We start from the raw sequence: 26377 nt of genomic DNA, 5'->3' as shown, positions 1-26377 counted from the left end.
TGAGCTTTTTATGTTTAATCCAAGCTGCTCTTGAGTGGAGACACAATTCGAGGAATTTGGAATCGATAGTGAAGGTAAATAAAATATTTGATCTGTTTGGCAACAGAATTGTAAACAGCAGAATGTCTTGGTCTATCTTTTATATGCTCTGCTGGAGACGTGCAGAAGTCGACACAGGGGGGCCTTAACTCTCCGCTGCTTTCGATAACAGTCATCATTAGCATTGTATTTAAAACAGAGTCAAACTGCTGCTTTAATAAACAGTGCGGGAATGGTAAATGTTACATCGGCTTTAATAAATAGTGAGAGAAGAGTAAACTGTATAGTTATGTATTCTACTGTTTACATCTGAAGTGTTATTTTCCCTACACAGGTGTACTTGATAAAAAGCTTTTGGTGGTTTTTCTTTCATCGAGAAACAGAAAAGAAACAAAGCATTTTTGTTCCATGCTGCTTTTATTTACTGGCTAGTATATACCAACAACCTCCTCATGCATTTGTTCTCCTTTCAAAGTAATCAGGAGTGTTTAGTTTAGTGATTAGTGGAAATGCCCGCGCACACGCACACAAATACACACTCTCGCTCTCTCTCTCTTTTTCTCTCTCTCACACATACACACACTTATACAGGAAACTCACATATTTCTGTAGTCGCAGCCAGTGTATTCGGGCCACTCGATGTAGCAGATGATTCGTCCAGGCAGCTCTTCTGTCACTGAGTAGTAGTACTGAGGGAAGGCCAGGAGCAGAGCCAGCACCCAGATCACCCCCACGATCACCTTGGTCTCTGTGGACGACATACGCTGCTGCAAGGGGTGGATGATGGCCATGTACCTAGGAAAAGAAGAGAGAAAGGAGGGTCAAACATGTTCAGGAAGATACAAGGTGAAGATCTACACACATACACACAGTGGTGTAAAGTATTTAATTAAAAATACTTTAAAGTACTACTTAAGCAGTTTTTTGGGGTATCTGTACTTTACAGTACTATTTGTATTTTTGACTACTTTTACTATACTACATTACTAAAGAAAATTATGTACTTTTTACTCCATGCAATTTCCCTGACACCCAAAAGTACTAGTTAAAATTTGAATGCTTAGCAGTACAGGAAAAAGGTCAAATTCACACACTTATCAAGAGAATGTGCCTTGTCATCCCTACTGCCTCTGATCTGGTGAACTCACTAAACATAAATCCTTCTTTTGTAAATTATGTCTGTGCTGGAGTGTGCCTCTGACTGTCAAAAAAAGTTATAAAAAAGGAAATTGTGCCATCTGGTATGTTAAATATAAGGAATTTTACATGTAGTATTTACTTTCACTTTTTACTTTTACTCAAGTATGTCAATTTAGTACTTTTTCCACCACTGTGCTTACTTTTAGACTTTTACTCTAGTACTATTTTACTGGGTTAATTTCACTTTTACTTGAGTCATTTTAGATTAAGGTATCTTTACTTTTACTCAATTATGACAATTGAGTACTTTTTACACCTCTGCGCACACACACACACACACACACACACAAACAAAATGACACTATTGATCAAACTAAAACGCAAATGTTTTATTCTTCCACTCTGAGCATCAGGGTCTATATCAATGCAATGTGCATGTTCCAATCCTGTCACGCTCGTCGTAAAAATGGGACCAAGGCGCAGCGGGAATGTGAATACTCATCTTTTTTTATTAAAGAAACGAAACAAAACACTTGAACAAAACAACGATGAGAAAACAGTCCTGTGAGGCACACAGCTACACTTGGAACAACTACGCACAAAAACTCATGAAAAAACACCCCTACTAAATAGGACCTTCAATTAGAGGCAACGAGAAACAGCTGCCTCCAATTGAAGGTCAAACCAATAAACTAAGCATAGAAATAGATAAACTAAACACAGACATAGAAATAGACTAACATAGAACATTGCCCAACAAACCCCGAAACACATAAAACAAACACCCCCTGCCAAGTCCTGACCAAACTTACAATAACAAATAACCCCTTTACTGGTCAGGACGTGACAATCCTCCCCCGTCTATATTTAGTTTTAGTCATAGACTGTCTGCCTTTGACAGAGTAAAAGCTTATCCTCATCTTCTTAGAATTAAGGGTGACTCGAGGAACCCTGGAGAGTCTCAAGAAACACTGGAGTTCCACAAGGAAACATTGCAGTCAATGGGTTTATACACTGCTCAAAAAATTAAAGGGAACACTTAAACAACACATCCTAGATCTGAATGAAAGAAATAATCTTATTAAATACTTTTTTCTTTACATAGTTGAATGTGCTTACAACAAAATCACACAAAAATAATCCATGGAAATCCAATTTATCAACCCATGGAGGTCTGGATTTGGAGTCACACTCAAAATTAAAGTGGAAAACCACACTACAGGCTGATCCAACTTTGATGTAATGTCCTTAAAACAAGTCAAAATGAGGCTCAGTAGTGTGTGTGGCCTCCACGTGCCTGTATGACCTCCCTACACCGCCTGGGCATGCTCCTGATGAGGTGGCGGATGGTCTCCTGAGGGATCTCCTCCCAGACCTGGACTAAAGCATCCGCCAACTCCTGGAGAGTCTGTGGTGCAATGTGGCGTTGGTGGATGGAGCGAGACATGATGTCCCAGAGGCTCAATTGGATTCAGGTCTGGGGAACGGGCGGGCCAGTCCATAGCATCAATGCCTTCCTCTTGCAGGAACTGCTGACACACTCCAGCCACATGAGGTCTAGCATTGTCTTGCATTAGGAGGAACCCAGGGCCAACCGCACCAGCATATGGTCTCACAAGGGGTCTGAGGATCTCATCTCGGTACCTAATGGCAGTCAGGCTACCTCTGGCGAGCACATGGAGGGCTGTGCGGACCCCAAAGAAATGCCACCCCACACCATGACTGACCCACCGCCAAACCGGTCATGCAGGAGGATGTTGCAGGCAGCAGAACGTTCTCCACGGCGTCTCCAGACTGTCACGTCTGTCACGTGCTCAGTGTGAACCTGCTTTCATCTGTGAAGAGCACAGGGTGCCAGTGGCAAATTTGCCAATCTTGGTGTTCTCTGGCAAATGCCAAACGTCCTGCACGGTGTTGGGCTGTAAGCACAACCCCCACCTGTGGACGTCGGGCCCTCATACCACCCTCATGGAGTCTTTCTGACCGTTTGAGCAGACACATGCACATTTGTGGCCTGCTGGAGGTCATTTTGCAGGGCTCTGGCAGTGCTCCTCCTGCTCCTCCTTGCACAAAGGCAGAGGTAGCGGTCCTGATGCTGGGTTGTTGCCCTCCTACGGGCTCCTTCACGTCTCCAGATGTACTGGCCTGTCTCCTGGTAGCGCCTCCATGCTCTGGACACTACGCTGACAGACACAGCAAACCTTCTTGCCACAGCTCGCATTGATGTGCCATCCTGGTTGAGCTGCACTACCTGAGCCACTTGTGTGGGTTGTAGACTCCGTCTCATGCTACCACTAGAGTGAAAGCACCGCCAGCATTCAAAAGTGACCAAAACATCAGCCAGGAAGCATAGGAACTGAGAAGTGGTCTGTGGTTTCCACCTGCAGAACCACTCCTTTATTGGGGGTGTCTTGCTTATTACCTATAATTTCCACCTGTTGTCTATTCCATTTGCACAACAGCATGTGAAATTTATTGTCAATCAGTGTTGCTTCCTAAGTGGACAGTTTGATTTCACAGAAGTGTGATTGACTTGGAGTTACATTGTGTTGTTTAAGTGTTCCCTTTATTTTTTTGAGCAGTATATTTGAACCTTTGGTTAATTGAGGGGTTCTTTGAGTACGGTTCCTTCAATGTTTCAATGTAACAAGAGTTTCTTGAGCACTTTGAATTCATTTTTCCGTTGAATGTGTTCTTCGGTTTGCAAGCCTCTCCCTTTTTCCTCCAAACATAACGATGGTCATTATGGCCAAACAGTTCTATTTTTCCAAAAAGTACGATCTTTGTCCCCATGTGCAGCGGCAAACGGTAGCCTGGCTTTTTTATGGCGGTTTTGGAGCAGTGGCTTCTTCCTTGCTGAGCGGCCTTTCAGGTTATGTCGATATAGGACTCATTTTACTGTGGATATAGATACTTTTGTAACTGTTTACTCCAGCATCTTCACAAGGTCCATTGCTGTTGTTCTGGGATTGATTTGCACTTTTCGCACCAAAGTACATTCAACTCTAGGAGACAGAACGTGCCTCCTTCCTGAGCGGTATGACAGCTGCGTGGTCCAATGGTGTTTATACTTGCGTACTGTTGTTTGTACAGATGAATGTGGTACCTTCAGGTGTTTGGAATTGCTCCCAAGGATGAACCAGACTTGTGGAGGTCTACAAAACTTTTTCTGAGGTCTTGGCTGATTTCTTTTGATTTTCCCATGATGTCAAGCAAAAAGGCACTGAGTTTGAAGGTAGGCCTTGAAATACATCCACAGGTACACCTCCAATTGACTCAAATCATGTCAATTAGCCTATCAGAAGCTTCTAAAGCCATGACATCATTTTCTGGAATTTTCCAAGCTGTTTAAAGGCACAGTCAACTTAGTGTATGTGAATTATAAGTGAAATAATCTGTATGTAAACAATTGTTGGAAAAATTACTTGTGTCAAGCACAAAGTAGATGTCCTAACCGACTTGCCAAAACTATAGTTTGTTAACAAGAAATTTGTGGAGTGGTTGAAAAACGAGTTTTAATGAAAACAGCCTTACAACCTCTGGGGAATTGGTCAAAGCTATAGTGATTGTTGAGTTATTATCATTGGGATTGAAAATTCTCGCGACACTGATGCCAGCTTGTTTTCTGTTCACCACCTGCATACAAATGCATAGATTTACATACTGTATGTTCACATGGACACACAGCAAACACACAACCCCTGTATTTCTCTTTATTTTGTATAACCTTACAACAACAGCATGGAATCACGGTTTTGGGAATCCTTTTGTCATTTTTTAAACTAGAAATTCAATCTGTTTTCTGTATCTACTGTTTGCCCGGAGTGCTGATAGTCACTCAATTAGCCCATGACAGCTAACATTTTTTAGATTGGTAAATTAGTCAAGCCAGCTATCTAAACTCATAGTAATCATGTTCGAATTACCGCCCAGGGGCCCCCATTGATTTTGTTAGTGACTCTCACTCAACAGGAAGATGCTCTGTCCGGGTGCTCTCTTGCTCTCGTGGAGTGCTATAAGCCTTTAAGGTATAGGCTCCTTCTACAGAGGTGCCAACACAATATTTAACCTTCAAGCTTGCAGTGTTTTTTCTGTTTTGAAATGTTTTGGTTTAAAGGCTATAATTTGATCAGGAATCTATTTCCCAGCTCATTGTGCTCTCTGGGGGTACTGTTGTTTTGCTGAAGATTACATAACATCCCCATCAACAGATGGGAGGAAATGAGCCCGGTGGCAGACCTGGGTTGAAATACTATTTGAAATCTTTTGTCACGTCCTGACCAGTATAAGGGGTTATTTGTTATTGTAGTTTGGTCAGGACGTGGCAGGGGGTATTTGTTTAGAGTGTTTCGGGGTTTGTTGGGCTATGTGTTTATGTAGAGGGGTGTTTGTTTAGAGTGTTCCGGGGTTTTTGGTTATTGTTCTGGTTTTGTATTTCTATGATTTTCTAGGTTGTGTATTTCTTTGTTGGCCGGGTATGGCTCTCAATCAGGAACAGCTGTACATCGATGTTGCTGATTGGGAGTCATACTTAGGTAGCCATTTTTTCACCTGTGGTTTGTGGGAAGTTGTTTTTGCACTGCTGTGTTTAGCCTGCAATACTGTGCATCCGTTCGTTTTCTTGTTTTGTTATTTAAGTGTTCAATAAAGTTCAAATGAGCACTCAACCCGCTGCGCCTTGGTCTACTACATACGACGACCGTTACATCTTTCAAATACTTTGAGTGTTTGTTGTTGCCTGTCTGGAGTTCCAAATGGGTGGGGTTTACAGTATTGGGACTATACGTTGGTCAATTAAGCGGCATGGTCAATCAAGCACAGATAAAGTCATTTAAATAATTTCAAATAGTATTTGAACCCAGGTCTGACAGGTGGTGAGAGGCTGGGTGCAGAGAGAGGTAATGCTGATTGATAGAAAAGATTTATTTTCCTGCCGGAGACATATACTATACATATATATACATATGCAGCAGCCCAACGTTGCCAAGCATTGTGTGTGTGCGTGTGTGCGTGTGTTTGTGTGCCCTACACTGCGTTCATTACTCCAGCAGTCAGCACTTCCCGCTGGACGCCAGCCATAGACAACCTAAATCTAATGCTACCCACAGCCCACAGCCCACAACCTAAACCACTGAAGACAGAAATTTGAAGCAATATATCCTTAATCATTATAATCCAATACACATACACTACCGTTCAAAAGTTTGGGGTCACTTAGAAATGTCCTTGTTTTGAAAAAAAGCTTTTTTTTGTCCATTAAAATAACATCAAATTGATCAGAAATACAGTGTTAATGTTGTAAATGACTACTGTAGCTGGAGACTACAGTTTTTTAATGGAATATTTACATAGGCGTACAGAGGCCCATTATCAGCAACCATCACTCCTGTGTTCCAATGGCACGTTGTGTTAGCTAATCCAAGTTTATCATTTTAAAAGGCTAATTGATCATTAGAAAACCCTTTTTCAATGATGTTAGCACAGCTGAAAACTGGTGTTTGTCACGCCCTGACCTGAGAGAGCCTTTTTTTATGTCTCTATTTAGGTTTGGTCAGGGTGTGATTTGGGTGGGCATTCTATGTCCTTTTTTCTATGCTATGTATTTCTTTGTTTTGGCCTGGTATGGCTCTCAATCAGGGACAGCTGTACATTGTTGTCGCTGATTGGGAGTCATACAACCTGTTTTCCTTTGGGGTTTGTGGGTAGTTCTTTTCTGTTTTGTGAGTATACCTGACAGAACTGTTTGGCTGTCGTTTGTTTTTTTTCCGTTGTTTAAGTGTTCTCTTATAATAATAATAAAGAAGATGAGCACGATACACACTGCGCCTTGGTCTACTCCTTCAGACGGCTGTTACAGTGTTATGATTAAAGAAGCAATAAAACTGGCCTTCTTTAGACTAGTTGAGTATCTGGAGCATCAGCATTTGTGGGTTCGATTACAGGCTCACAATAGCTAGAAACAAAGAACTTTCTTCTGAAACTCGTCAGTCTATTCTTGTTCTGAGAAATTAAGGTTATTCCATGCGAGAAATTGCCAAGAAACTGAAGATCTTGTACAACGCTGTGTACTACTCCCTTCACGGAACAGCACAAATTGGCTCTAACCAGAATATAAAGAGGAGTGGGTGGCCCCCGTGCACAACTGAGCAAGACGACAAGTACATTTGAGTGTCTAGTTTGAGAAACAGATGCTTTACAAGTCCTCAACTGGCAGCTTCTAGAAATAGTACCTGCAATACACCAGTCTCAATGTCAACAGTGAAGAGGCGACTCCGGGATGCTGGACTTCCTATAGGAAATGTGTGGGTAGAACTGAAAAAGCGTGTGCGAGCAAGGAGGCCTACAAAGCTGACTCAGTTACACCAGCTCTGCCAGGAGGAATGGGCCAAAATTCACCTAACTTATTGATGGAAGCTTGTGGAAAGCTACCTGAAACATTTGACCCAAGTTAAACAATTTAAAGGCAATGCTACCAAATACTAATTGAGTGTATGTAAACGTTTGACCCACTGGGAATGTGATAAAATAAATAAAAGCTGAAATAAATCATTCTCTCTACTATTATTCTGACATTTCACATTCTTAAAATAAAGTGGTGATCCTAACTGACCTAAGACAGGGAACATTTACTAGGATTAAATGTCAGGAATTGTGAAAAACTGAGTTTAAACGTATTTGGCTAAGGTGTATGTAAACTTCCGACTTTAACTGTATGTGTTTGTGTGCGCACGTGTGTTATGTGAGCGTGTCTCTGGACAGATCAGCTGTAGACCTACAGTAAATATAGGCTTTATTTATCAACTCTGTATTGGCGTGTGTGGCTGTGTGTGTACAGTCCTCTTATAGGTGAAAGGTGGGAGACGGGGTATGATGACCTAACATGACACAGTGCAAATAAATCCAAAGTGAATAGACGGTGTGCCAGAGTCTGGTCTGGATATAGCGCTGCTGTGTTGATCCCGGACTAAATACATTTGACCCCCAACAGTGGGGGTTCATTTCCCTCATACTACTTACATCTCTTTCTTCACAACCCTCTAACTCTTTCTTTGATTTCTTCACAACTAAATACAGAATTTTGTTTTGCTTTTTTATAAAAAGCAATCAGATGAAGATAGGAGAGAAATATACAGAGATTGGCTGAATCGCTGTGACATCCCCTGAGAGTCAGGAAGAAATTAGAGGAAATTGAATGAACAAAAACAGACACAGTAGTCTTGCTGCAACAGAACGGCATGGCTGCATTAAGATGCTCTGCACTGCAGCAGCACACAGTGTCACACACATGCATGCTCTCTCTCGTTCTCTCTCTCTCTCTCTCTCTCTCTCTCACACACACACACACACACACACACACACACACACACACACACACACACACACACACACACACACACACACACACACACACACACACACACACACACACACACACACACACACAGCGTCACCCCACATGTACACACAAACACACACACATACATTGACACAAGGAGGGGGGGGGGGTTGTGTCTGCCTTGCTGTGAATATGTGTACAGCATAGCATGGGAGCAACATGGAGGTGATGACTCAAGGCAGCAGATGCTGGGACTATGAGAGAGGGAATTAACCTGTTTTGCGGAGACGCTCATCACAATCACCTGGCACGTAGCACACTCTACTGCTTTTCTATAGGGCATTAGAGAGACATTTCCTATACAAGGGGAATACATGGAAAGACGCATAATTTGATCTACATAATTGAAGGCATAAACACCTGCTGTTTGTGGTGTTTTTCCTCCATATGTTACACATTAGAGTCTCTGCGCCATGATCATTTCACTCCCTCTGTTTACTGGAAATGTAGGAAAAAAATGATAGACCTTACCAATTACATCTTGCATACACGATCACTGCTCATTGAGTATGTCAAAAGAATGTGATCATGAGGAGACAGGATTCATTAGGCAAGTTTATAAGAGTGGTTGGATAATGATGAATGGAGAGATGACTACAAGCTTAACCTGTTGATAAGTATGGGGTTTAATCAGATCAGTGTGTGTTGTTTGAAGTGTGTCTTTTAGCGCCTCACATGATGCCTGTTCTCCCTGCTCTCCTTGCTCTCCCTGCTCTCCCTACTCCAGGTCATCTCAAGGGTAATTGAATCTCAAAACACTGCAAAGGTCAAGTACATGCAGACTCTGCTGGGAGAAAAGCAGAGCTCTGCATGCGTTAAAGGTTATTCCCGCTGGAGTACCAAGTCAGGGGGTAAGAGGAGAAATCAGACAGCTTTCACATGAGAATGGCTTTATCTCACTAACAGAAACAGAGGTTAATAAGAATAGCATTGTGGGGGTGAGTCTGCTTAAAACAACAGCCTGGATATAAACACAAGAGTGAGGTCACACACTCACACAGGCATGCACACACGCACACACACACACACACACACACACACACGCACACGCACACACACACACACACACACACACACACACACACACACACACACACACACACACACACACACACACACACACACACACGTTATTGATTGATTGGTTTGATGGATTTGATGATGGAGCAACAACAGCAGCCTCACCCCAGAACCAATTAAGTTGAATGAATACATTAGCTATATAACATGTCTATGTAGCCTTGGTAGAAATGTTCTTATCTTAAATGGGCAATCTGTAGTTCAAAGAACAACAAAGCGGGCGCCCAGCCAGTGTTTTGGTAAACAGCTGAGGGATTGAGCTGGAGAAATGTAACCACTCTTAAATTCATAGACAGACCTATGGATTCAAGGACTGACCATCCATGATATCAACATTAGGGTAAAGTTTTAACAATGTTTTGAGGCTATACAATGTTTGTTTACAACTACATTGTTTACAAACAATGGAGTAAAACAAACATATATTTTGACAGTAAGCGACAGTAAGCTATATTCTTCAAGAATCAATGGGTATTTATAAGAAAAAAAATGATCTATCAATTGCTGATTGCCACTTTGAACCTGTACACTTATAATCTCCACGGACACAGCCAGAAGAGGACTGGCCACCCCTCAAAGGCTGATCCTCTCTAGGTTTCTTCCTAGGTTCCTGCCTTTCTAGGGAGTTTTTCCTTGCCACCGTGGCTATACATCTGCATTGCTTGCTCTTTGGGGGTTTAGGTTGGGTTTCTGTATAAGCACTCTGTGACATCTGCTGATGTAAAAAGGACTTTATAAATAAATGTGATTGAATTTTAATTTCATTGATATTACATATTTATTACAAATAAATTTGTGACAGGATTCAAGTGCATTATTGTTCTGTTTTGCTTATTGTGACCATAGGCAAACATTCTAGCCATTGAAACGTCCCCCCAAACTGAACTCACCTGTCCACCGCTATCGCAGTCATGGAGTAGATACTAGCGAAGACAGCAGCGACGGGGAAGAAGTTGTGAAAGCGGCAGTACATCAGCCCGAAGTACCACTCATTGTGGACGGAATAGACGAAGTTGATAACGGTGTTGAAGGCTGACATAGACGCCTCTGCAAACGCCAGGTTCAACAGAAAATAGTTGGTCACAGTTCTCATTCGTTTGTGCGCCATAATGATCCATATTACTACGACGTTCCCCACCAGAGACACAGTAACCATGCAACTGTAGGCGAATGCCCATAGAACAATCCTCCAAACTGGTTGCACAAACTGGTTCCCGTCTAGATCAGTTCCATTGACCCCTGAAGCGTTGGTCCAATTGCTTAGCAATGGCAAATCAGTCGTGGTGAACAAGGGATCCATTTTGGTGTTATCTTTTTTTGTGACAAAAATAATGTTGGTCCATGCAATACCTATGACATGTACACTCAACCGCTAACAACGGATTGAGTAAATGGTTAGAAATAATCTTGGTGTGTGTTGATGTCTTTCAATTTAAACTTTCTTCATCATTGCCATTCTTCTGATTAATTTGGCACAGCTAAATTAGAATGGTAAAATAATGGAATGATCACTGAAGGCGCAGCTCACACACAGAAAATGGAGAATAGTCGTAGTTATTAAAAATTGAATTTGGATAAAACGATGAATATGTATTTAAGTTGACTCCACTCCGTGTAAAATTGAGATGGTCCTTGGTGTATGGCTCTTCTCCACCGCAACAAAAAGACATGGGGAACAGCGTCCTAGTCTCCAGCGCTGTACTCTGTACTCCGTACCCTATACTCTTGGCTCAGAGAGGTGCTCTCTCTCTCCTCTCACACAATCGACGTGCGCCACCGGGAGCGCAGCCAAGAGCGCGCATACGCGAATATGATAGATGTTCTGCAATAGTGTGTGGTAACTTGAAACGTCCATGGACTGGACAACTTGTTCAGCAAGACTAGCATACTTAAAGTAATTAATGATTGTCTAAATGTAGACAATAGAGAAGTATTTAGCCGACGAATAAAATGACTGGTCGGTTGCTGCTATAGCAGATAATGACTCCTGTAGTGAATGGGGGGTGTATTTCAATGGTGTATTTTATTATAGGCTTTTTTACCTAACAATTTACAATAGCTCACATTTTCTGACAGCATTGTAGAAACATTATACAGTTGAAGTCGGAAGATTTCATACACTTAGGTTTGAATCATTAAAACTTGTTTTTCAACCACTCCACACATTTCTTGTTAACAAACTATAGTTTGGCAAGTCGGTTAGGACATCTACTTTGTGCATGACACAAATAGTTTTTCCAGCAATTGTTTACAGGCAGACGATTTCACTTATAATTCACTGTATCACAATTCCAGTGGGTCAGAAGTTTACATACACTAAGTTGACTGTGTCTTTAAACAGCTTGGAAAATTCCAGAAAATTATGTCATGGCTTTAGAAGCTTCTGATAGGCTAATTGACATCATTTGAGTCAATTGGAGGTGTACCTGTGGATGTATTTCAATGCCTACCTTCAAACTCAGTGCCTCTTTGCTTGACATCATGGGAAAATCAAAAGAAATCAGCCAAGACCTCAGAAAAGAAATTGGAGACCTTCACAAGTCTGGTTCATCCTTGGGAGCAATTTCCAAACACCTGAAGGTACCACATTCATCTGTACAAACAATAGTACACAAGTATAAACACTATGGGACCACGCAGCTGTCATACCGCTCAGGAAGGAGACGTGTTCTGTCTCCTAGAGATGATCGTACTTTGGTGTGAAAAGTGAAAAGTGCGAATCAATCCCAGAACAATGGCGAAGGACCTTGTGAAGATGCTGGAGGAAACAGGTACAAAAGTATCTATATCCACAGTAAAACGAGTCCTATATCGACATAAGCTGAAAGGCCGCTCAGCAAGGAAGAAGCCACTGCTCCAAAACCGCCATAAAAAAGCCAGACTACGTTTTACAACTGTACATGGGGACAAAGATTGTACTTTTTGGAGAAATGTCCTTTGGTCTGATGAAACAATAATAGAACTGTTTGGCCATAATGACCATCGTTATGTTTGGAGGAAAAGGGGGAGGCTTGCAAGCCGAAGAACCCCATCCCAAGCATGAAACACGGGGGTGGCAGCATCATGTTATGGGGGTGACAAAAATGGGGAAGGGGAGATGCAGTTTAGAGAGAGACTCAAATTATTGTTGCTCTGTTTTCCTCAGTTTCCCCCAAATTGGTGTAAAAGCTGAAATATTTTTATACTGAGGTGGACACATTTGTGAAAGCCTACATTTTGTTCGTTTTAGAGGCCTCTGGAAACTGACCTGGTGGGCTTCTGTATCATAAGCCATAAAGGGATATGTCAAAGTAAAACATGAATTTCCTAAGAATTGAAAGACAGCATGGGATACACAATTTAACAAGAAGTTGTATTACTTTCTTTGATCATTATCACAACTGACTGTCTGCTACATGTTTCTGCTCACTGTTCCCATCTAGTGGTACTTTCTGCCACAGCCACCTAATGCTCTGTGGTGAACTGCGCTATAATGGTCATAGCTAAATATCTGAATGAATGTTGTAGCCAAGGAATGGGGGAGGGGGGGGGGGAGAGACTGCTGAATATAGACTGCCAGGGACACATTATTGTCTGTTAGCGAGAGCAGCTATAGGAGATAAGGGAGGAAGCCCTTGTCTGGTGCCGAACTGGACATTTGTATTCCTTTCGCAGTGTCCACGTGGCTGACAGGAGAAATCATATTATGTGCTGGCCACAGGCAGGGTTGGGTCGGTTAATTTTAATTTTCTAAATGTAATCCGTTACTGTTACTAGTTACTTTTGGATTACCCAAAGTCAGTAACTTAATCGGATTACTTTCAGTAACTTTTGGATTACTTTCCCTTTAAGAGGCATTAGAAAAAGACAAAAAGGATCCATCAAACGCATTTGGTATTTCATCATAGTGGTCTCTGAATTGATGTGATTGAGAAAACAGAAAGGTGTCATAATGTATTTTGTTTTTCAAACATCCTTTCTGAATTTAAAAGTAATCAAAGAAGTAATCATCATTTTTTCCAAGTATCTCTAATCCGATTACAATATTGTTCCAGGTAACGTAACTGGCAACACGTAAAGTTTTTTTTGTAATCAGATTACATGTAACCGATTATATGTAAAAGCTGGAAAATAAGAGGTCGCAGTAGGATTTGTAAATGACTCTTCACGCTGTTTACATCTCTCCTTTGTATTACAGTAATTAAATTGAAGCCACAGCGCCCTTTTGTAACAAGACAGCCAGGTATCGTTTGGATAACTAATGTTGGGTGGCAGAAGTAGAGGCTTGAATGCCATCTTGCTGGTCTCATTTTTGCTCCATCAGTGAGTGTTTTCGGGATGACACCCAGGCTTTTGGACTGGAGGCCAATAGTTGGTCATGCGATATTTCCCCACTGTCTGCCATACCAGGATAGTTCTCCCAATAGCTGCCTTGGCCAGAGCAGTACCTCCCAGCAAACGGAAGAAAGGAACATTGTTGTTTGCCAATGTTGGTGGCCACTTAACGATCTGTGCCAAGAGCTGACAAAGTCAACCGTCAGCATCTGATACACTTCCATTATCTTTTATGTTCAATAGTTTAGTGTCATGACTCATACGGCAATATGTTATTCTCAGAGGCACCTGAATTTTCCTTGATGCTGAAACAAAAAATATCAGCTTTTCAAAGTAGCATGACATGTTATTAGACATTTTCCGTGCTCTGTGTATTGAGATTAAATGTGTTGGGATGTTCTGTGCCAGGGAGTATTTTCTGACTGAAAATGAAGTGTGAGTGCTGCCCTTTGCAGAGCTAATATTGACAGTAATTCACAGTTCAATATGTCAATTGTGAACAACTTGCTTCTACATTTTTGTAATTCTCAGTGGAGTTCATGTCTATACCGCTGGTAGTAGTGATTTACTAGAGGTATTTATTGGCTTTTAAACTTTTTTAAATTTATTGGCTAAAAAACTTTACTTTTTTCGTGTTTGTGTTGCTGGTTTGATACCATGGACAAATAACTTTGTAGAGTATCTGTGTTATCGTAATACAGATTGCCTTGCTAGCTATTCAAAGGTGCAAAAAGTCTTGATAGCTCTTTTAATTTTAAATTGAAGGTAAAGGAGGCTCTGGTCTCTATTGCGTCAAAGATAATGCAAACTGGAAGAGATGGGGTGAGAGAGAGAGAGAGAGAGAGGGAGAGAGAGAAAGAGAGACTGCTGAATTAAGACTGCCAGGGAGTATTTATTTACTGTCAGAGAGAGCAGCCTATCAGGTAACAAGACAAGACCCAGATGCAGACCGTGTCGAAGTAACAATGTTTATTACAGCAACAGGGGCAAAGGTACAGGACGGCAGGCAGCCAGAGTGGTCAGGCAGGTGGGTACAGGGTCAGGGCGGGCAAGGGTCAAAAACCAGGAGGACAAGAAAAGAGAGACTGGGGAAAAGCAGGGGGCTGACACAAAAACGCTGGTTGGCTTGACAAACAAGACAAACTGGCAACAGACAAGCAGAGAACACAGGTATAAATACACAGGGGATAATGGGGGAGATGGGCGACACCTGGAGGGGGTCAAGACAGTCACAAAGACAGGTGAAACAGATCAGGGTGTGACACAGCCTGGAAATAAGGGAGGAAGCACAGTGCCAATGTGGCTGACAGAAGAGGTCATATTACCTAAGGGAAATGTGCATAAAAGCTGGAAGAGTTGCACACCACAAATAAAGATTGCAAGAATAATAAATACATCTGACAAAAGAGTCACCATCATTACAAACCACGTTTGAACATCAGGCTGACCCTGACTGAGCATAGTCCAGGTATACAACCATCACATTAAAGTAGTTTCATCAACAACAGATTTTGATCGATCATCCACTTTAGGAGGGAGAACCGGTAATTAACCAGGTCAGGCCCAGAGATAAATTGTTCTGTGTCATTTTCTGTTTCTGAGTGCATCATAATATAATAAAGTATATGCAATTTAGCTGATGTTTTTATCCAAAGCGACTTAAAGTCAGTCATGCATTCATAATATTTTTGTGTGACCCCAGCATTACTCAAACCCATGACCCTGGTGTTACAAGTGCCATGCTCTACCAACTGAGCCACAAAGGACAAATACATTTTTTGCATTATATTTAAAAAAAATAATAATAATAATTTTATTTCACCTTAATTTAACCAGGTATGCTAGTTGAGAACAAGTTCTCATTTACAACTGCGACCTGGCCAAGATAAAGGAAAGCAGTGCGACACAAACAACAACACAGAGTTACACATGGAAAAAACAAAACATACAATCAATAACACAATAGAGAAAAAGTCTATATACAGTGTGTGCAAATGAGGTAAGATAAGGGAGGTAGGCAATAAATAGGCCATAGTGGCGAAATAATGACAATTTAGCAATTGAACACTTGGGTGATCGATGTGCAAAAGATGAATGTGCAAGTAGAGATACTGGGGTGCAAAGGAGCAAAAAATAAAAAATAAATAACAGTGTGGGGATGAGGAAGTTGGATGGGCTATTTACAGATGGGCTATGTACAGGTGCAGTGATCTGTGAGCTGCTCTGACAGCTGGTGCTTAAAGTTAGTGAGGGAGATATGAGTCTCCAGCTTCAGTGATTTTTGCAATTCGTTCCAGCAGAGAACTGGCAGCAGAGAACTGGAAAGAAAGGCGGCCAAAGGAGGAATTGGCTTTGGGGGTGACCAGTGAAATATACCTGCTGGAGCGCGTGCTACGGGTGGGTGCTGCTATGGTGACCAGTGAGCTGAGATAAGGCGGGGCTTTACCTAGCAAAGACTTATAGATGACCTGGAGCCAGTGGGTTTGGCAATGAATATGAAGCGAGGGCCAGCCTACGAGAACATACAGGTCACAGTGGTGGGTGGTATATGGGGCTTTGGTGACAAAACGGATGGCACTGTGATAGACTGCATCCAATTTGCTGAGTAGAGTGTTGGAGGCTATTTTGTAAATGACATCGCCGAAGTCGAGGATCGGCAGGATTGTCAGTTTTACGAGGGCATGTTTGACAGCATGAGTGAAGGATGCTTTGAGGTGAAATATTGTATATATTTGTATATCAAATCAAATCAAATTTATTTATATAGCCCTTCGTACATCAGCTGAAATCTCAAAGTGCTGTACAGAAACCCAGCCTAAAACCCCAAACAGCAAGCAATGCATGTGAAAGAAGCACGGTGGCTGGGAAAAACTCCCTAGGAAAAACTCCTGAGAAAGGCCAAAAACCTAGGAAGAAACCTAGAGAGGAACCAGGCTATGAGGGGTGGCCAGTCCTCTTCTGGCTGTGCCGGGTGGATATTATAACAGAACATGGTCAAGATGTTAAAATGTTCGTAAATGACCAGCATGGTCAAATAATAATAATCATAGTAATTGTCGAGGGTGCAACAAGCACGTCCGGTGAACAGGTCAGGGTTCCGTAGCCGCAGGCAGAACAGTTGAAACTGGAGCAGCAGCACGGCCAGGTGGACTGGGGACAGCAAGGAGTCATCATGCCAGGTAGTCCTAGGGCTTAGGTCCTCCGAGAGAAAGAAAGAAAGAAAGAAAGAGAGAATTAGAGAGAGCATATTTACATTCACACAGGACACCGGATAAGACAAGAGAATACTCCAGATGTAACAGACTGACCCTAGCCCCCCGACACATAAACTACTGCAGCATAAATACTGGAGGCTGAGACAGGAGGGATCAGAAGACACTGTGGCCCCATCCGATGATACCCCCGGACAGGGCCAAACAGGCAGGATATAACCCCACCCACTTTGCCAAAGCACAGCCCCCACACCACTAGAGGGATATCTACAACCACCAACTTACCGTCTGAAGACAAGGCTGAGTATAGCCCACAAAGATGTCCGCCACGGCACAACCCAAGGGGGGGGCGCCAACCCAGACAGGAAGACCACGTCAGTGGCTCAACCTACTCAAGTGACGCACCCCTCCCATGGACGGCATGGAAGAACACCAGTAAGTCAGTGACTCAGCCCCTGTAAAAGGGTTAGAGGCAGAGAATCCCAGTGGGAAGAGGGGAACCGACAAGGCAGAGACAGCAAGGGCGGTTCGTTGCTCCAGCCTTTCCGTTCACCTTCACACTCCTGGGCCAGACTATACTTAATCATAGGACCTACTGAAGAGATAAGTCTTCAGTAAAGACTTAAAGGTTGAGACTGAGTCTGCGTCTCTCACATGGGTAGGCAGACCATTCCATAAAAATGGAGCTCTATAGGAGAAAGCCCTACCTCCAGCCGTTTGCTTAGAAATTCTAGGGACAATTAGGAGGCCTGCGTCTTGTGACCGTAGCGTACGTGTAGGTATGTACGGCAGGACCAAATCGGAAAGATAGGTAGGAGCAAGCCCATGTAATGCTTTGTAGGTTAGCAGTAAAACCTTGAAATCAGCCCTTGCCTTAACAGGAAGCCAGTGTAGGGAAGCTAGCACTGGAGTAATATGATCAAATTTTTTTGGTTCTAGTCAGGATTCTAGCAGCCGTATTTAGCACTAACTGAAGTTTGTTTAGTGCTTTATCCGGGTAGCCGGAAAGTAGAGCATTGCAGTAGTCGAGCCTAGAAGTAACAAAAGCATGGATTAATTTTTCTGCGTCATTTTTGGACAGAAAGTTTCTGATTTTTGCAATGTTACGTAGATGGAAAAAAGCTGTCCTTGAAGCAGTCTTGATATGTTCTTCAAAAGAGAGATCAGGGTCCAGAGTAACGCCGAGGTCCTTCACAGTTTTATTTGAGACGACTGTACAACCATCCAGATTAATTGTCAGATTCAACAGAAGATCTCTTTGTTTCTTGGGACCTAGGACAAGCATCTCTGTTTTGTCCGAGTTTAAAAGTAGAAAATTTGCAGCCATCCACTTCCTTATGTCTGAAACACAGGCTTCTAGCGAGGGCAATTTTGGGGCTTCACCATGTTTCATTGAAATGTACAGCTGTGTGTCGTCCGCATAGCAGTGAAATTTAACATTATGTTTTCGAATGACATCCCCAAGAGGTAAAATATATAGTGAAAACAATAGTGGTCCTAGAACGGAACCTTGAGGAACACCGAAATTTACAATTGATTTGTCAGAGGACGAACCATTCACAGAGACAAACTGATATCTTTCCGACAGATAAGATCTAAACCAGGCCAGAACTTGTCCATGTAGACCAATTTGGGTTTCCAATCTCTCCAAAAGAATGTGGTGATCGATGGTATCAAAAGCGGCACTAAGATCTAGGAGCATGAGGACAGATGCAGAGCCTCGGTCTGACGTCATTAAAAGGTCATTTACCACCTTCACAAGTGCAGTCTCAGTGCTATGATGGGGTCTAAAACCAGACTGAAGCGTTTCGTATACATTGTTTGTCTTCAGGAAGGCAGTGAGTTGCTGCGCAACAACTTTTTCTAAAATTTTTGAGAGGAATGGAAGATTCGATATAGGCCGATAGTTTTTTATAATTTCTGGGTCAAGATTCGGCTTTTTCAAGAGAGGCTTTATTACTGCCACTTTTAGTGAGCTTGGTACACATCCGGTGGATAGAGAGCCGTTTATTATGTTCAACATAGGAGGGCCAAGCACAGGAAGCAGCTCTTTCAGTAGTTTAGTTGGAATAGGGTCCAGTATGCAGCTTGAGGGTTTGGAGGCCATGATTATTTTCATCATTGTGTCAAGAGATATAGTACTAAAACACTTTAGTATCTCCCTTGAGCCAAGGTCCTGGCAGAGTTGTGCAGACTCTGGACAATGAAGCCCTGGAGGAATACCCAGATTTAAAGAGGAGTCCGTAATTTGCTTTCTAATGATCATGATCTTTTCCTCAAAAAAGTTCATAAATTTATTACTGCTGAAGTGAAAGCCATCCTCCATTTGCGAATGCTGCTTTTTAGTTAGCTTTGCGACAGTGTCAAAAAGAAATTTCGGATTGTTCTTATTTTCCTCAATTAAGTTGGAAAAATAGGATGATCGTGCAGCAGTGAGGGCTCTTCGATACTGCACGGTACTGTCTTTCCAAGCTAGTCGGAAGACTTCCGATATTTGTATTGGAGATGCTTAATGTGAGTCTGGAAGGAGAGTTTACAGTCTAACCAGACACCTAGGTATTTGTAGTTGTCCACATATTCTAAGTCAGAACCGTCCAGAGTAGTGATGCTGGACGGGCTGGCAGTTGCAGGCAGAGATCGGTTGAAGAGCATGCATTTAGTTTTACTTGCATTTAAGAGCAGGTGAGGCCACGGAAGGAGAGTTGTATGGCATTGAAGCTTGTCTGGAGGTTAGTTAACACAGTGTCCAAAGAAGGGCAAGAAGTATACAGAAAGGTGTCGTCTGCGTAGAGATGGATCAGAGAATCGCCAGCAGCAAGAGCGACATCATTGATGTATACAGAGAAAGGAGTCAGCCCGAGAATTGAACCCTGTGGCACCCCCATAGAGACTGCCAGAGGTCTGGACAACAGGCCCTCCGATTTGACACACTGATCTCTGTCTGAGAAGTAGTTGGTGAACCAGGCGAGGCAGTCATTTGAGAAACCAAGGCTGTTGAGTCTGCCGATAAAACTGTGGTGATTGACAGAGTTGAAAGCCTTGGCCAGGTCGATGAATACAGCTGCACAGTATTGTCTCTTATCGATGGCGGTTATAATACCATTTACGACCTTGAGCATGGCTGAGGTGCACCCATGACCAGCTCGGAAACCAGATTGCATAGCGTAGAAGGTACGGTGGGATTCGAAATGGTCGGTGATCTGTTTGTTAACTTGGCTTTCGAAGACCTTAGAAAGGCAGGGTAGGATAGATGTAGGTCTGTAGCAGTTTGGGTCTTGAGTGGCTCCCCCTTTGAAGAGGGGGGTGACCGCGGCAGCTTTCCAATCTTTGGGGATCTCAGACGATACGAAAGAGAGGTTGAACAGGCTAGTAAAGGGATTGCAACAATTTCGGCTGATCATTTTAGAAAGAGAGGGTCCAGATTGTCTAGCCCTGCTGATTTGTAGGGGTCCAGATTTTGCAGCTCTTTCAGAACATCAGCTCTCTGGATTTGGGTGAAGGAGAAATGGGGGAGGCTTGGGCAAGTTTCTGTGGGGGGTGCAGGGGTGTTGACCAGGGTAGGTAGGGGTGGCCAGGTGGAAAGCATGGCCAGACGTAGAAAAATGCTTATCGAAATTCTCAATTATTGTGGACTTATCGGAGGTGACAGTGTTCCCTAGCCTCAGTGCAGTGGGCAGCTGGGAGAAGGTGCTCTTATTCTCCATGGACTTTACAGTGTCCCAGAACCTTTTTGAGTTTGTGCTGCAGGATGGCCTGCTCGCTGAAGTGTTTTAGGGACCGTTTGACAGTGATGAGGGGTGGTCGTTTGACCGCAGACCCATTGTGGACGCAAGCAATGAGGCAGTGATCGCTTAGATCCTGGTTGAAGACAGCAGAGGTGTATTTGGAGGGCAGGTTGGTCAGGATGATATCTATGAGGGTTCCTGTGTTTACGGATTTGGGGTTGTGCCTGGTAGGTTCATTGATAATTTGTGAGAGATTGAGGGCACCTAGCTTTGATTGTAGGATGGCAGGGGTGTTAAGCATGTCCCAGTTTAGGTCACCTAAAAGCACGAGCTCTGAAAATAGATGGGGGGCAATCAATTCACATATGGTGTCCAGGGCACAGCTGGGGCAGAAGGTGATCTATAGCAAGCGGCAATGGTGAGAGACTTGCTTCTGGAAAAGTGGATTTTTAAAAGTAGAAGCTCAAATTGTTTGGGCACAGACCTGGATAGTAAGACAGAACTCTGCAGGCTCTCTCTACAGTAGATTGCAACTCCGCCCCCTTTGGCAGTTCTATCTTGTCGGAAAATGTTATAGTTAGGGATGGACATTTCAGGGTTTTTGGTGGCCTTCCTAAGCCAGGATTCAGACACAGCTAGGACATCCGGGTTGGCAGAGTGTGCTAAAGCAGTGAACAAAACAAACTTAGGGAGGAGGCTTCTAATGTTAACATGCATGAAACCAAGGCTTTTACGGTTACAGAAGTCAACAAATGAGAGGACTGGGGGAATGGGAGTGGAGCTAGGCACTGCAGGGCCTGGATTAACCTCTACATCACCAGGAGCAGAGGAGTAGGATAAGGGTAAGGCTAAGGGCTGGTCGTCTAGTACGTTCGGGACAGAGTGTAAAAGGAGCAGGTTTCTGGGCGCGGTAGAATAGATTCAATGCATAATGTACAGACAAAGGTATGGTAGGATGTGAATACAGTTGAGTGACGATGAGAGAGGTATTATCTCTAGAGACATCAATTAAACCAGGTGAGGTCACCGCATGCGTGGGGGGTGGGACAAGAGGGTTAGCTGAGGCATATTGAGCAGGGCTGGAGGCTCTACAGTGAAATAAGACAATCACTAACCAAAACAGCAATGGACAAGGCATATTAACATTAGGGAGAGGCATGCGTAGCCGAGTGATCATAGGATCCAGTGAGTAGCTGGACGGGCTGGAGACACGGCGATTCAGACAGCTAGCAGGCCTTGGCAAGCAGGCTAGCAGAAGAGCCTTAGAGGGACGGAAGAAGTCAGTTGTTGTAGCCCCCTCATGCGTCGGTAGACCAGTCGCGACGGAAGAAGTCAGTTGTTGTAGCCCCCTCATGCGTCGGTAGACCAGTCGTGCTGGATCAGCAGGTGTCCGTGTAGTAAAGTGGTCCAGGCCAGTTGGCAAAATAGGAATAGTAGCCCAAGAAATTGACTGATGGGCCACTACAGCTAGCAGTCCGTTATGCTCTAGATAGCTAGCGGGCCGCGGCTAGCAGGCTAGCAGATGGGCAATCAGTGGACATCGCGACGAAGGAGCCAGTTGAAAAAACCCCTTGGGCGAATTACGTCGGTAGTCCAGTCATGATGGGTCGGCGGGGCTCTGTATCGGCAATAAAATTAGTCCAGGCCAATTGGCAAAATAGGTATTGTAGCCCAAGGAGTGGCTGATGGTCCTCTCAGCTAGGCTTAGCATAGGCTAGCTCCAGGCTAATTGGTGCTTGCTTCGGGACAGGGACGTTAGCCAGGAGAAGCCAATCGGAGGTTCAGAGCACATTGGGTGAGGTGGGTTGCAGGAGAGTATGTTGCGAAGAAAAAATATATAAAAATATATATATAAAGATATATACACGGGACACGACAAGACGAATACAAAAGACGTCTGAATGCTACGCCATCTTGGATCTTGGAACATAATGCTGTGTTCATAACCAAGTTGGAAGGGGGTAATTACCAGTTGTGAAGTCGTCAATACCAGTTGGATGCATTCACATGCTTTGAACTCGTTGAGAAACATCAATTGCCTAATGACCAACAAGCTGTGCCAACCATATACTAAAACTACAGCTATCATTTTTTTTGTTTAACATTTTTTTAAACTAGGCAAGTCAGTTAAGAACATATTCTTATTTACAATAGAGGCTTACCCCGGCCAAACCCTAACGACACTGGGCCAATTGTGCGCCACCCTATGGGACTCCCAATCACTTCTGGTTGTGATACATCCTGGAATTGAACCAGGGTCTGTAGTGATGCCTCGAGCACTGAGATGCAGTGACTTAGACCGCTGCGCCACTCAGGAGCCCCCAAATTATAGTGTTAAAAAAACCATGCAAATAGTTTGCTTTTCATAAATACTGTTTTGTTGTTAGATTTAACTGCTGAAAATGCTGTTATCAAGGTTATCAGAGGTCAGCATGTGGGAGAATTCAGAGCTCAGGGATGATTTCCCACTAGTAATTACAAGTTGGAGAGGCGTATAAGTGTATTTTTCCCAATTATATGTGGTAAATACCCCCTGGTACCACTTGGTAATGAACGCAGCATAAGGGCATTGCTAGCCTCTATCACAGGCTTTCACCAATTGTGAGTGAAGCCTGGGAGGCTAGGGCTTTGCTGTTCTTGGAAAATCTTCTGGGGAATTGAGAAAAGACCACACAATGGTAGCCTGTTGTAGTACAACTAGAATCGTATATACTGTAGTTTTCTCATCACTGAAAATGGAGCTTGATTCATGAGCCTTTATGTACCTATAACATTAGAGAAGAATCATTTAAAATATGATTCCACAAAGAGCAACCATTGACATCCCTGTAGCATGGTGGTAACATCATTATGTGTGCACCCATACAGTACAGCAGTACCAATGAAGTTATACATCACTACGCAGTTGGAAGGCCTTACAATGGGGACTGTCTGTATTGATGTTCATCAATTGGATTGCTTAAAATCTCACAAATGCAGAGTATGCTTATCCCGACACAAGGCGAGACCCAGAAGCAGACACAGGAGTCAGATGATTTGAGCTCTGGTATTTATTATAATCCAAGGGATAGACAAAAGCCAGGTTGGGGACAGGCAAGTGTTCATAGCCAGAGCAGAGTCCAAAATGGTACAGGGCAGCAGGCAGGCTCGAGGTCAGGGGCAGGCAGAGTGGTAAGGCAGGCGGGCTCAGAGTCAGGACAGGCAAGGGTCAAAACCAGTAGAACGAGAAAAAGAGAGACTGGGAAAAACAGGAGCTGAGAGAAAAACGCTGGTTGACTTGGCAAACAAGACAAACTGGCACAGACAGACAGACAGAAAACACAGGTATAAATACCCAGGGGATAATGGGTAAGATGGGCAACACCTGGGGGGGTGGGGGGTGGAGACAAGCACAAGGACAGGTGAAACAGATCAGGGTGTGATAATGCTGCTGTGTAATTAAGGTACCTCCATACAGTACAGTATGTCATTATCTTGAACAATGGTAGGTTTCATGATAATGTGAGCTTCTATTACTGTATCTCTATGAGCTATAGACAAATGTATCATTTGAGAGAAAATATTGAATTCATCTAACTGCTATGCATAATCTTGGGGACATAATGGTGGTCATGAAATGTATGGTACATAATATTGCCTAGCCATTAGAAGAGAGTTCTATGGCTGCTCTGCCCTCGCCATGCTCACACACAGCCTTCATTTTCTGATCAATGTTCTCTCTACTCCACCTCATCCTCTTTTAGAAGATGCCAATCCTGAATTCCATTCTCTCTCAAACAAACATGGTTATTGACTACTTAAATGACTACCGACCCGTAGCACTCACATCTGTAGCCATGAAGTGCTTTGAAAGGCTGGTAATGGCTCACATCAACACCATCATCCCAGAAACCCTAGACCCACTCCAATTCGCATACCGCCCTCACAGATCCACAGATGACACAAATCTCTATTAGACTCTACACTGCTCCTTCCCACCTGGACAAAAGGAACACATTTACATTTTAGTCATTTAGCAGACACTCTTATCCAGAGCGACTTACAGTACTGAATGCATACATTTCATACAATTTCATGCATTTAAAAAAAAAAAATTGTACTGGCCCCCCATGGGAAACGAACCCACAACCCTGGCATTGCACACACCATGCTGGCGTTGCAAACACCATGCTCTACCAACTGAGCCACAGGGAAGGCTATATTCTCACCTACATGAGAATGCTGTTCATTGACTACAGCTCAGCTTTCAACACCATAGTGTCCTCAAAGCTCATCACTAAGCTAAGGACACTGGGACTAAACACCTCCCTCTGCAACTAGATCCTGGACTTCCTGACAGGCCATCCCCAGGTGATAAGGGTAGGCAACAACACATCTGTCATGCTGATCCTCAACACGGGGGTCCCTCAGGGGTGCGTGCTTAGTCCCCTGCTGTACTCCCTGTTCACCCATGACTGCGGGGCCAAGCATGACTCCAACACCATCATTAAGTTTGCCGACGACATAATGGTGGTAGGCCTGATCACCGACAACGGTGAGACAGCCTATAGGGAGGAGGTCAGAGACCTGGCCTGGTGGTGCCAGGACAACAACCTCTCCCTCAATGTGATCAAGACAAAGGAGATGATCATGTACTACAGGAAAAGGAGGGCGAGCACGCCCCAATTCTCATCGACGGGCTGTAGTGGAGCAGGTTGAGAGCGTCAAGTTCCATGGTGTCCACATCACCAACAAACTACCATGGTTCAAACATACCAAGACAGTTGTGACAAATGTAGAAAATAGTAAAAATAAAGAAAAACCCTTGAATGAGTGGGTGTGTCCAAACTTTTGACTGGTACTGTATATTTTACGTCAATTACCTTGACTAACCTGTAGCCCCGCACATTGACTCTTTACCAGTACCACCTGTATATAGCCCCGTTATTGTTATTTTATTGTTACTCTTTGATTTTTGAACTTTATTTTATTTAGAAAATATTTTTTCAACTCTTATTTTTCTTGTAAGTAAGAATTTTACAGTAAGATCTACACCTGTTGTATTTGGTGCATGTGATAAATAAACTTTGATTTGAGTTATTGGGCTACTTTTTCAATTTTTGGCAAACATCTCTTTTCCACGAAAGAAAAATAAGTAATCTGTGCTCGAAGGTCGTGACTGCTTGAAACACTTAAGCAATTCAATATGCTTATTAGTTTCTCCTATAGGAGGTAGAAGATTGAATCATATGAATTCTGTGACATTCAATGTTGGCACAGTACAGGCATGTTACTGGCAAGCTGAAAAATGTCAAAGGCTCACAGCATAGGTAGAGGAAAACTAGATTATCCTGTTGCCTCAGGGATGACGAAGGAAATCAAGGTTTATTGTAGCAGTATCCAGAAACAGAAAGAAACTCCTACTATCTGGTGTAGAATGTATAATGTAGCAGGTGAAAGAAGTAGAAGAATAACATTGTTAAGAGAAGTTA

General features: G+C 43.1%; 1 protein-coding gene across 1 annotated transcript in view; it reads right to left on the bottom strand.

Moving 5' to 3' along the window:
- tacr1a (tachykinin receptor 1a) overlaps positions 1–11418 on the bottom strand; it is a 33714-nt gene extending 22296 nt beyond the window's left edge. Inside the window, exons 1-2 of the mRNA XM_029716590.1 lie at positions 10546–11418; positions 640–834 (exon numbers count right to left, since the gene is read on the bottom strand). Of these exons, the coding sequence (XP_029572450.1) occupies positions 640–834; positions 10546–10955 (605 nt within the window). The 5' untranslated portion in view covers positions 10956–11418. The remainder of the gene's footprint in view (positions 1–639; positions 835–10545) is intronic.
- Between the last annotated feature and the right edge of the window lie 14959 nt (positions 11419–26377).

The sequence above is a fragment of the Salmo trutta genome, chromosome 27 (assembly GCF_901001165.1).
Source record: "Salmo trutta chromosome 27, fSalTru1.1, whole genome shotgun sequence".
In the NCBI taxonomy this organism is placed as follows: Eukaryota; Metazoa; Chordata; class Actinopteri; order Salmoniformes; family Salmonidae; genus Salmo; species Salmo trutta.
The sequence above is the reverse complement of the archived record's forward strand: the minus strand, read 5'-3'. Positions and strand labels throughout refer to the sequence as shown.